General features: G+C 33.7%; 2 protein-coding genes and 1 long non-coding RNA gene across 3 annotated transcripts; 2 read left to right on the top strand and 1 right to left on the bottom strand.

The window, feature by feature from the left end:
* The first annotated feature begins 5 nt into the window (after positions 1-5).
* On the top strand, positions 6-7,504 carry LOC110836003 (carbohydrate sulfotransferase 11). Its single transcript, XM_022076773.2, has 4 exons — positions 6-596; positions 745-924; positions 2,097-2,323; positions 3,091-7,504. Exons 2-4 carry the CDS (start codon positions 816-818, stop codon positions 3,766-3,768), a joined length of 1,014 nt encoding a protein of 337 aa, XP_021932465.1. The 5' UTR covers positions 6-596; positions 745-815; the 3' UTR covers positions 3,769-7,504.
* LOC110836008 (uncharacterized) lies at positions 7,486-8,400 on the bottom strand. The gene is made up of 2 exons (XR_002545126.2): positions 8,021-8,400; positions 7,486-7,730 (listed from the first exon to the last, which is right to left on the bottom strand). It is a non-coding gene; the product is annotated as an uncharacterized LOC110836008 (long non-coding RNA).
* A 162-nt stretch (positions 8,401-8,562) lies between these two features.
* Positions 8,563-12,215, top strand: scu (hydroxysteroid 17-beta dehydrogenase 10). The gene is made up of 5 exons (XM_022076778.2): positions 8,563-8,720; positions 9,064-9,228; positions 9,586-9,750; positions 10,379-10,616; positions 11,741-12,215. Exons 1-5 carry the CDS (start codon positions 8,712-8,714, stop codon positions 11,929-11,931), a joined length of 768 nt encoding a protein of 255 aa, XP_021932470.1. The 5' UTR covers positions 8,563-8,711; the 3' UTR covers positions 11,932-12,215.
* Positions 12,216-12,464: the final 249 nt, after the last annotated feature.

Raw genomic sequence — 12,464 nt, 5'->3', positions numbered from 1 at the left:
GCAGTTGTTCCTAGAGGGCATATTATTTAATATTTTGCTTATTACAGTACTTGAAGTAACTCCTGAGAAGTATGGTATGTGTCGTGAGATTTTTTTGCCCCCTAACCCCTACATCAAATACATCTACATGCTATCACCTTGCTATAATAGCGCCATACACCAAAGACGTCAATTATTTGACTTCGAAGAAAAAGAAGGTGACGATCGATGTGCGGGAATAGTTGTCTGCTGTGGTGATGTCATAAGTTTTTACTTGTTACACAATTATAATTCTGTTCTGGTTTTTATTTCTTATTTGTGGCCTTTGCTATGAATGGCCTGCAATTGTTTATTCAGTCAGAAACATGTTCTTGGTGTAGACGTGATTCGTGGTTTAGGCTAATATTACTTTGCTGTTTCGACTCATTTGATAAGAAACGTAACTTCAAATTGGTGTGTGACAGATCTGAAGTGAATTACAGCGAAGTTGACAGGACTTAGGATATGAAATTTCTAGGTTCATATACTTTTATCATTTAACATATCTGTTTCCAGATATGTTCGTTTTCGACATTCCATCGTTTTGTGTAACTGATTATGTAATACAGCATATCAAGGTAGGTTACATGAGACTGGTTTACTAATAGGTCAATTGCTAACAAGGTTACTGACCCAGTCTGAGTAGTTTAGTCTTATTACTCGTTATAAATAACTCTTCCTGAACGAATGAGTTTTCTGTGACTAATATGTATTTTAATTTTCAAGCTGGAAGTTGCATATTACCAGGAATGATCATTTTATTCAAGAATGAATCTGCTACTCCATCCTGAAACAGCATGGCAAATATTTGGCAGCTGAAAATTATCTTAATTATTCTACTTGTTATATGCACAACAAGCATGGTATTCTTTGTAGGAAATTTATCACAATTGGAAAATGTTGAAGGTATGCTTTGAATTATTACTTTAATGTATTACAGTATGTGATTATTCTAAAACACAGGGTTTATTCCTAAATGTATAGCATAACTGTTGTTGAGTATTTGTATTACTAATGAAGCATGTCAAACAATTATTAATATAAGTTTATTACAAAGTTTTGTATGTTGTTTTAGTTAGAATTATAGTTTATTTACATACCATAGATCCTTTGTTTGATGTAAGTTGAGGCTTGAAAACATGTTCTATAATTTATTTTTCATGTAACTATAAATATGTTCCATATATATTAAATGCAAGAAATTGTAGCTACATAATTGGTTCTAATAACTATTTATATAAATTTTATACTGTAAGAACATCAAATAGAACAAGATATTATATGAAAAAATGTCATCTTTTTAAATAAGTATTTACAAAACTTGAGAATTCTTTAGTAAAGAAATTATTTCTAAAATTTAATGGAGTGTGTATGAGTAGTTTGAAACAATAACATTATTAATACACTGGATGTTAAAAAACAGTACTTCAGCATTTATCTGTATTATTGTTGTTTGCACAGCTTTACACAGTATATTTTCTCATTTCTTAAAAATAAAATTAATTTATATCATATTTTGTTACAAATATCAACAATATGTTAACATGTGATTATGTGATCTGAGCTGCAACAGATTTGTGTGTGTATGCGTGTGTTTTAGTGCAGAATAACCCACATTTATTATGCCAAGCCTCACTCATAAGTTTTTCTCAAACTCCAGAGCAGTGAACACATTAGCAGTAAGAAATATTCCTTTACCAGAGAAAACAGCTGCAGATGTTCTCCTGAAGGGACTGAGAAACTCTGTATCCATTAAAAACCTCTTTGTATTCTAGTATGAGATGCAACTTCTCGTTTTTGATTCTGAAGAATATAATTAGAGTTTTTAAAAATTAAGCTCTAATAAATTCAGTTTCAAAAGTTTATCTGCATTTTGTTATAAACATGTATATTTAGTTTGGGATACACATCATATGAGATTTTGTGTTCTCTTCATTGCCTCCAAACATATGATGAGTATAATTAAAATTGATCATTACCTTACACTTTATTTTCAATCACTGTAGTTTAGTTGTTAAATCTTCAGCAAGTAATAAGTTTACATGTTGAAGTCTGCAACATAATTATTGTTTATACAGATCAAACATTTGAGCCACTTGTGTATCGCCATCTCTTTGCTAATGACTCCAATCAAATCCTGCTAACACGCATGGTATATTTGGATCGACAAGAACTTTTGCAGAAAATGTGCCACAACTACATGCAGGACTTTAAACATGAGCCAAATGCTACGAAGTACAGAGAGATGTTTGATCACTTACTGGTTGATGAGAAACATAGGTTACTGTACTGTTATGTACCCAAGGTGTGTGTTATACAAGATAAGTGCTTATTATTTTGCCCCTGTAACAGTTTCATTACTGCATGACTTTATATTTTTTTACACATATTATTCTTTATTTTTAAAAATTGCATACATGCTGTAACTTTTATGTACACTATATTTAGAATGTTAATGTAAATAAATCACTTAATGTGCAATAATAGCATTGCATGTTGAGAATTTATTTTTTTACAAAAGATTACTTCTGTGTGACTTACAAATTTACTGTCATGTACAGAGTACATTTCTGAGATATTTTTCTTTTAATATGTGCTTGCTAATGGAGCATGCATTTGGGCACCACAGGTTTTATGCATGTTGTCTCCTACAATTTTTTTTAAGCTCTTCTTAGACACAATCGGAGGATGTTGAGTAAAGTGATGATACCAGCTAAAGTGCAGTGTACATCTGGTGGACATTCATCCCCAGACAGAAGTCTCAGTGACAGTGACAGAAGTCAATCCGTATTACTCTGTAGGTTTTCCTCCATTTGCTTTTCTCCTTTTCGTTGCTTTCTATCCTGTCTGCCATAAAATGGTTGTTACAGGTTAAGGGTCATTTACATTTATTCTAAGGTAAAAGACTCACTTAAGAAACATGTGTAGATATGACTTTTTAAATTTAAATGCACAGATTAGTAACTTCATATTACAGAAGGTAGTTGCGCACTTGGAATTAATTGCTGGGTGAAGTTTTTTCATCCATTCAGCTTATATATAGGCCTAATGTTTTTATGTTTGTTTTTTCAGGTAGCATGCACTAACTGGAAACGTGTGTTTATGATTCTTATTGGATTGGCTAACACTACAGACCCCCTAAAGATTCCAGCTAGTGCAGCTCATCAGAAAGCTGTTATTACAAGGCTTAGCAACTATTCTTCAACAGAAATTGATTATATCTTGCAGACATTTACAAAATTTCTGTTTGTTCGCCATCCATTTGAACGATTATTGTCAGCATATCATAACAAATTAGAACAACATTATGAGAGTTCAAAATATTTTCAGTCTCGATTTGGGCGACATATCATCAAACATTACAGACAGAATGCTTCAAACGAATCATTGACAAGAGGTGATGATGTCACATTTAAGGAATTTGCTGCATATTTGATAGGAGAAGAAGGTGTTTTAAATGAACATTGGAGACCAATTTATGACTTATGCCACCCGTGCTCAATCAGTTATGATATTATTGGTAAATATGAAACATTAGTCCAAGATTCAGAATTTATATTAAAACAGGTGGGAGAAACTGGAATTTCATTCCCACGAGGCCCAGGATCTTCTAGCACTACATCAAATCTTCAAAAATACTTTGGTACTCTCGAGGATGATATTATTAGCCAGCTGTATAATGTATATATTATGGATTTCAAATTATTTGGATACAATTTACAAGAATTTTTAGGCTATGAAACAGGTTGAATTACTCCTTTTCTCAGGTAATAATGCTCATGAAAGGCATTACTTCACCAGGCCGGCTTACTGGTTCTTAGTCTTTTATAATTTATTACTGTGGTTTTAAAAATAGATCATGACAGTAGCATTATGATAGGCATCCCCAAATAATGGATAATGGGCACAAGATCTGGTATACTAAATTACTGAAGTACAATATCTTATCTGGGTACTGTGCAATTTCTACACGATATTTTTTAAGTTTACTTATATAATTTTTACTGTTAATATGCGTACTGTATTTAAACTACTGATACATTGAAGGTGATCACATATCAGAATAATGAAACGTTATGATTTAGAGCCAAACAAACCACAGGGCAGATCTGACAATGTTTCAAATTTTTAACTGCTTATAATGGACTAAGATTGTCAAAATGAACATAGTGCAATATTTTCTGGTGTGCCCTGTATTATGCTTTCTGCTTGCCATATACACATGCTCCATCTCTCTTGCAGATTGTGCTGTCAGGTTTTGTTGTGGGCAGATTATGCTCCAAGTGTGTCTGCATTGCTGTGTTCATAGTTAAGTGTCAAACCCTGATTTGCCAATGCTGTGAAATATTACTTAGGAATAAATAATTAAAATCTGTGAATAATTAAAAGGAATATTAGCCCTTTTGTGATAGTAAATCCATTCCTGACATATCGCTGTTTATAAAGGAGTATTAAAGTATCATGTCTACAACCTTATAGAAGTTGTGGTAAATGTTGCCCTGGTGTTTCGTGGTGCTAGACGTATTAGATGTACTGTATTCAATGAGTATAATATTTTTTGGATGTGATTATTAAATGACACATTTTTGAAGTGTGACATATCCCTCTAAATTAAGGGATGGCTTTTTGAAGTTTCAGTAATTCAAAAAATCCATTTACAGAGAATATTTATGACATACTTCTGTGCAGCCTGTAGCCTGTGAATCTGTACTCATGGATTTACAAGGCACTAAATAAATTAAACTGAAATTTCTGAAAGCATTTGGAATTTTATGAGGTGTCTGTATCTACAAACAATTTCCCTCAGTATTACAAGCACATTATTAGACTTATTTTAAAGTACTTACGTTTATATGGAACTGATTCTGAGGAGGAGGCTAAAAGGACAACATCTGAAAAATGAATTAACAGTTTCCTCATATAATATTAAAGTGGACATTTGTGTCTTTATGAAAGGTGTCTGTGTGATACTGAATCAGTGGGGAGCAGTCTAAAACTACTGTCCATGTGAATGGCTTCATGAAATTTTTTGTAATTAAATTAATTAAATAAAATTACTTACAAATAACATAACAGAAATTTACACTGTTTTCTAACAATTTTAGATTGTTCTGAAGTGATCTTTGTTGTTTTCAGTATTGACTGCTCTGATTAGGTTGCACACCCTAGTTGATAGGCTGACAGCAAAGCTACAAAGTCATCTAGCAATTATAAGAATTTGTATGTTACACTTCCATATTAATGTAAAACATTTCATTATTAAGAATTTTTGTATTCAGTCTAATTGAATTATTGCAATGTCTGATGAAACTGTGACTTGACACTAGTACACCGAAACATCTGTACCTGATGTCTTATGTAATTATTTTTTGTGCCATTTCATATATGTTGTTAAGCAGTAGTGCTTTGCTTTTTTTTTATAAAAGTGGATGTAAAATTTCTGCTGAACTGGAGCCTTGTTTCCTATGAGTTAACATGATCAGATCTCAAATTTATCGTCATGTCTGTGTGCTAAGAACATATTGCGTAATTGTGAAGTTTTTTGTGAGTTATTCGGAGTAACAGCTTGTATAATAATCACCACACACTCTCTCTCCTGAAGAAGGTTCAAAACCTATTATTTTAGGCTAGCCACCCAGTTAGATACCTGTATAAATGACTTTTCTTACAGGAAGAATGGCTGCAACCATAAAATTGCACTTGTATGTATCAACTTATGTTATATAAGTTACGTATATTAACACACATTCTAACTTGGTGAGTCATATTGCTGTTATAATGTGTTATGATGCTTATTGCTAATTATGAAGGTGGAATATAAACATTTTCTAGTGTTCTATAATGTGAAATGTTACAGTATCATATTTTAAAAATTCTGCTTTGGCTTAATGCTGTCACTGGTCATTTCATTAGGATATTTGTGTGATAACAATATTGCTTCATCTTTTGATGTCATGTGTGTATTAGATAATTTTTGTAAACATGTAACTACCGTAAGGATAAATATGAGACTTCTTAAATGTAAAAAAGAGCAAGTTAGAAACTGTTTGTATATCCTAAAATATTGTTCAAGTTGCTGTATCAGCTGGATGTTGAATAACCACTGCCAATATGAGATAATGTCAGCATCTGTAAGGAAAATTGTGTATTCAGCTTAATGTTCTTCTGTTTGGAAACTTTTACTAATTTGCATATGGAAATGGAAACATTATCTTGTCCTTTGTGATTAGTTGCACTACAGTTTAAATAATTTCCTTAAAGTAATATTAAGATAGGCCATGCTGTATCTCCGTTAACAGAGCTGATTTAACTCCTTCACTCTTAGGAGCAATTTGTGTTCTGCGAAGAATATTAATGATTCAATGTGTGGGAGTACTAATCCAATGAATTAAGAAGTTTGGACATGTGTTTCATCTTCACGTGGTTTTGTAGGTGGCCATGAAAGTGCATCATGATCCATCTGTGGGATTTCTGTTGAACAGCATGGTCAAAATTTCTAGTGTCACAAAGCAGAATTTTATTTTTGTAAATTTGTTTGACATGACAACTGTAAAGAATCAAATTTATACATTTATGGTGATCTAGGGGAAATACCACAAATTTGTTTGGCGAACATCCAAAGTGTTAAGTGGAGATAGGATGTTGAGTCTCTGCTGTAATCGCTTCTGATGCACCATTTATTATCATCCTTGTAACTGATTCACTGTAATGTAATATGTGGAGTTAGACTAGGAAAAAATAATCTTACTTTGTAGATAATTACTAAACCGCAACAGACAACAGAAATTGAATATTGAGGACTAGCATGTGATAAAGATATCCACCTTTAGGAATTAATATACAATTAATAAAATCAATAATGGTTGTTAAATGTAATGTTCTCCTCATAAGTGGAAGCCTCTGTTTAGCATTAAGTTACATTAATGAATGGAAGTAATGGAAAAATAAATCAGCACACTTATTGTTACTTGTATTTGGTTCCAGTTGCTAAGTTTTTGGTTTGAGTGATATCAAAATGGCTTCACTGAGAGGTGATTATTGGTGCAGTGTACTTAATTCAAAATTCTCTGCTCAGATGTGCAATGTGGGTGGTAGTTTTAAATTGAGAAGGTGCAGTTGCAATTGAACACAAGTATTAAAACAATTTACTCAATTGTTATCTTGAAATACTCTTATTTATACTTATTTTTTGTCATATAGTTCAGAGATATCATAATAATAATGTTTGTGAGATATTTGTTGTTTTATACAGTGAAGTTTATTTTTATGTTTGATAAATCAGTATATGTATGTGTAATTGTGACATTTGTAAAACTAAAAAGTACTGCTGTGGGCAGGTCCCTTGGTCGACTTTTTTCAAGAAGCGATACTTCACACACAAAAAAGGAAAACTATTTGTTAATGAAACAAGCAAATTTTGAATCTATTGTTTTATATGTAAATAGTGACATATTTTATATTAAAATGTAAATGGTACATATATTTATTTCCGGTTATACAATGTTTATACATTTTTCCGGTACCCAAGGTTACAATTGAATTTGACATTTTACATTCTAACTTTTCTTCTCCATTCTTGTCTGTTTGCCCACAAATCCTCTTCAATATTTCTCTCCCTCATTGATGATTGAATTTCCTGTATCCTGGTGTTTGGAGGATGTCCTCTTTTCCTTCTTCCAGGTGGTACCCATTCCATGACAAGATCAAATTATCTAGTTTTGGGTTCAGGAGATATTACACTCATTGTGTTGCTTTTATACTAGTTCAGTTATTCTTTACAAAGTGATTGGCTTTAGAGTAATGCTTGTCATTTTCTTCCTGATTACATTAAATAACCCCAGTTTCATGGAAAACTTATGAAATAATTTGCACAATCATACAAGGTATGGATGATCAATTACTCAGAATGTATTATGTCCTTAAATTTTCAAAATAAATGCCTTTGAAATACTGTCAGTTTTGTGAAAATTTGAACATTAAATGTAAATATATATGAACTTACATTGCAGTTTCAGAGGGCAAAGTAAATATTGTCACATCTTTCAATGCTAACAGAACAATGTACTGACAGCATCGCAGTGTTTATAACATTCCATAATTAAACTGGATGGCGTACAGAACATTCAAAAGTCGCTTTATTTGCGTCGTCATTCACAGTCCTACTATTTGCTGCGGAACGTACACGGCATCACATCCCAAAAGAGTTGAAGCTACAAAAATATTCGTCATATAATTTGCGAATTGGCCAAAACGAGAATGGCAAATTTCACCAGTTATAACAGTGAAAAACTGCAATTTATAATCTAATAAATCGTGATCAAAAGTATGAGCGTAAGCATATTTCGGAGTACACTTGAATTGTAATACTCTTGATATTTCAATAGTGCTTGGCTATTAAATATGTCAAGTTAGTTTGTAGCCAAGCCTGCATTACACTTTTGAATAGCAGCAGAAGGTAAATTTTGTGTGTGCGTGTTTATGATCTGATCATAAACATGTAATGCGTGGTCAGGCAGGAATAAGGAACGAAACTGAAGTGGCATTATTCAAATATGGTGTAAATTGCATGTGCCAATGAGATTATCGGTGTGTCATGTTAAAATTTAGTCGATGATTTCTTGTGAGGTCAAAGGTTAAAGTACAATATAAAGTTGAAGACATAAGTGAGCTCGAGTTCTCTTATTGAACGTACAATGTTCAAGGTATGTTTGTAAAGAGTTCTTTCGTATTTTATTTAAGTGCAGTATTGTGCAGGTGGTATCAAGAGAAATGTATATGCTGTCATTACTCATTTGTGAGTCGTAATTTGGGGCTCAAAACATAATCCGAATATTTTGCAGCAAGTGAGAGTGTGAAGATGAAGTCTCTCTTCTGGAATGTTGCAGATGCTTACTGCCCTTTTGAAACGTTGGGTAGTTAATACGAGACCGCACTGTAAAACATCCCAGAAGACAGTCATTTGCATATTTTGTGTTGTGAATTAATGATAGACCTTTGAATCAAAATTACTAGCAAAATAATGTAACCAAAGCTGTATAATTGCAGAATGTTGTAGGGCTAGTAACAGGAGGTGCCTCAGGACTTGGCCGAGCAACAGTCGAACGACTGGTGAAAGAAGGAGGACGAGTTGTGTTATGTGACCTTCAGTCTTCTTCTGGACATGAAGTTGAAAAAGAGCTTGGAAAGAACGTTATTTTTGTACCAACTGATGTGAGTTATTTTTAATTACTTAAGAAAGATACTTGAGTTTGTTTTATGTTTCACCATATGTGCTCAGAAATTCAGAAGTGCAGTGATGTTGGACATTGTTTTCTGAAAATAGATGAAATCATAGGTATACTTATTTACTAGATTCTGAAATGTAGTTGTGTTACTGGCAAAGGTTTCCTGTGTTTTCCTAAGTCTCTTCATTAAATGCTGTGAGTTGCAGTTTATTTGTGTTATAAATAATGAACAGAAAGTATTTGTCATAAGGCTGTAGTAAAGATTATTTTCTGTAATATATGAAAGTGTAATGTGCAAATCCAAAATTCTGTGAAAGCTGACATCAGGATATATCTATTTTAGGTGGCATCTGAAAATGATGTTGTAAATGCCCTCCAAGTTGCTAAGAAAGAATTTGGGCAACTTAATGTGGCTGTCAACTGTGCTGGAATTGGAATTGCTTTCAAGACATACAACTTCAATAAGAAAACTCCACATGTGTTACAAGATTTCACAAAAGTGCTCATGGTAAGTTAGGGCACTGCCACAATGAAAATAATGCTTTTCATTTGTAAACATACAAAAATCATATGTTCAGATTGTAGAAATTGTGCCAGTGGTTTAGACCAGTCAGCTGGTTTTGTAATTTTCTTGGCACAAAGTTACTGATGTGCTGATGCTGAATCCTCTCTGTAGTTATGTTGCTGGTATTTGTTATTGTTGTTTTGTGGCACAGGTGTACCTGGTGGCATTAATGACATTCACTTGCCATTGAATGGTTTCATATGACAGGCTAAGGGTTTCAAAGCCTTGGTGCAACAAGTTACAATATTTGTGTTGTGGTTTTCTCAGAAACAGTGGAACATGATTACAGTCTTCTTGTTCATACGTTTACAACTCTTACACTCTGTTTCTTTGTTCACATCTCAGCATCATGTTCGCTCTGTCCAGTTACCGATGCATTCAATACTATTGCCTTCATTCAGTATAATGCACATTTTTGTAATTGGCACTTAGTGAAGTTGTAAACAGGTTCCATTTGGCATCAGAATCATTGCTGTGTTAAAGATTTAGTAATTTAATATTCAAATTATCTGTACTTTTAGTTGACAAGGAAAAATTTCAAGCATTGTCTTTTGCTGTGGTTATTTTTTAGGTGAATACTGTTGGAACATTCAATGTAATACGTTTGACCGCCGGTTTGATGGGTGAAAACGAACCAAATCAAGATGGTGAACGAGGTGTTATCATTAATACTGCAAGTGTGGCAGCCTTTGATGGTCAAATGGGGCAGGCAGCATACTCTGCTAGCAAGGGAGCTATTGTTAGTATGACTCTTCCCATTGCTCGTGACTTGGCTGATCAAGGAATCCGAGTTTGCACCATAGCACCAGGTTAGTAATGCTTCTAAATTATATCTGGGTAATATCTATTTTGAATCATAGCCAGAGAATTGATTATGCTGTGAGGTTTTTATTTTTCATGGTTTTACTGAAGTCACTTCCGGTTGCTTCTGGGATACATTACTGTGATGTTTAACTTAAAGATGGACGGTTGTTACCTTGAGTCTGTCTCCTCTATTCAGGGGGCCTGTGTTCCTTGTAATGACAATGGTACTTCCCTGATTTAGAGGTCAGACTTAGATCTTTTGACACATTTATTATGGTGTTCACTTTTTTGTATTTGACCATAAGTGGGAGGTTCAAATTTGCTGTTCATGTCTAGTGTCTGGCAATGTGATGTGACTGTTGAACTTCTGCTTCTTTATTTTATTACTACAAAAGTTACTGATGCAATTATCACAGCAGGTGAAGTTTCATGTTTATCCACTATCTCAAAATTTAATTCCAGTAACCATTTTTATTCACATCACATTTTTACATTTTATCTTCCTGTTGTTTGTTGTTAATTCTTACTCAGTGTGGCATCACTTGAAATTCCTGGGTATTATTTTGATGGGGCATGCTTTAAATGGTGATACTTATTTCCAGGACTCAAAATTGCTGTATGTACTACTGATGGTGACTCTGTGGCCATCCCCAGAGTTAATTATGTAATACCTGAAACATTTATTGTTTGCCCTCAGTGGGCTAGTGGTTAGTGTGCTCACCACTAGAGCCAAGGTTTGCGGGTTCAAACCCGGCCAATGTTGATGGATTCTTAGGGGTGATAAAAATCCATAGCACAACTTCCTTTGGAGGGGAAGTAAAGCCGATGGTCCCATGTCGTAGATTTACAGCATGTAAAAGAACCTTACGAGATGTTTCGTAAGCAAACATTCAGCGACCATTTCTCACCCATGTGTCTCCTGTTTCTCTACTAGATGGCTCTAGCAAACAAATAAGGATTGAGTAGAAATTGTGCAGAGGCAGTGGACTTGTCACTCACTACTCAAATTCACCCTACAAGACTAATAAGGACAAGTTGCCTTGAGCAACTGTCCTGGAATGGGTCAATAGGCCCAATTCTTGTAGTAGTTGATGATGAAACATTTATTTTTGTCTTGTAATATTTTCAGGCCTGTTTGATACACCACTGCTTTCTTCATTACCAGATAAAGTTCGCCATTTTTTGGAAAAATCTATCCCTTTTCCAAAAAGATTGGGTAAACCTGATGAGTTTGCTCTCTTGGTTCAGAGCATCATTCAAAATCCGTTACTAAATGGAGAGGTTATAAGACTGGATGGCGCCTTACGCATGCAGCCATAAGAGTGAAAAATGAGAATGTGGAATTTTTAATTAGTATAGCTGGATTCCTGGGTGTCTGTCATGCGGTTTTCCAAGAACTCTTATTTTGAAAATGACCTGTTTCTGAAACACATCCTTTTTTAAATACTAGATGCTGGATGAAGTTCTGAAATTCAGCATTACTAATTGTAATATACCACTTTCAGAGCCTTTTTGAATTGTTTTGTGAAATTTCTAATTTTTAATGCTGCAGTACATTTGTTAGCAATCAAGAAATTTGAATAAATATTAATTAATTTTATGTAGTTGAATTGCATTTCTAGTTATTGCATATTTTTCTCCTATAGAAGGTAGTGCATGCCTGTTTAGCATTAAACAATCGTATAGCTTACTCGTGTCCTGGTGTTTGTGTTCAGCACAGATATTTGCTTCATTTTCAGGATATGACCAACAGTCCTGTTGAAATTGAATGTCTTCTGGGATGTAGTGCCATGTAGTGTGGCAGCTTATCACCCTGATGCTGATGGCAATAAGCACCTCTGAAGTGTTGGGTC

The sequence above is a fragment of the Zootermopsis nevadensis genome, unplaced genomic scaffold, assembly GCF_977971745.1.
Source record: "Zootermopsis nevadensis isolate Lab colony 2312 unplaced genomic scaffold, Znev_1.0 Znev_ptg000025l, whole genome shotgun sequence".
NCBI lineage: Eukaryota > Metazoa > Arthropoda > Insecta > Blattodea > Termopsidae > Zootermopsis > Zootermopsis nevadensis.
The sequence above is the reverse complement of the archived record's forward strand: the minus strand, read 5'-3'. Positions and strand labels throughout refer to the sequence as shown.

Excerpts from the sequence above, each read along its gene's own strand:
- LOC110836003 (XM_022076773.2), top strand. The coding sequence starts at position 816 with ATGGCAAATATTTGGCAGCTGAAAATTATCTTAATTATTCTACTTGTT. Across the intron at positions 925-2,096 it reads ACAATTGGAAAATGTTGAAG|ATCAAACATTTGAGCCACTT; the intron begins GTATGCTTTGAA and ends TTGTTTATACAG. Across the intron at positions 2,324-3,090 it reads TGTACTGTTATGTACCCAAG|GTAGCATGCACTAACTGGAA; the intron begins GTGTGTGTTATA and ends TTGTTTTTTCAG.
- scu (XM_022076778.2), top strand. Across the intron at positions 9,229-9,585 it reads TTATTTTTGTACCAACTGAT|GTGGCATCTGAAAATGATGT; the intron begins GTGAGTTATTTT and ends TATCTATTTTAG. Across the intron at positions 10,617-11,740 it reads AGTTTGCACCATAGCACCAG|GCCTGTTTGATACACCACTG; the intron begins GTTAGTAATGCT and ends TAATATTTTCAG.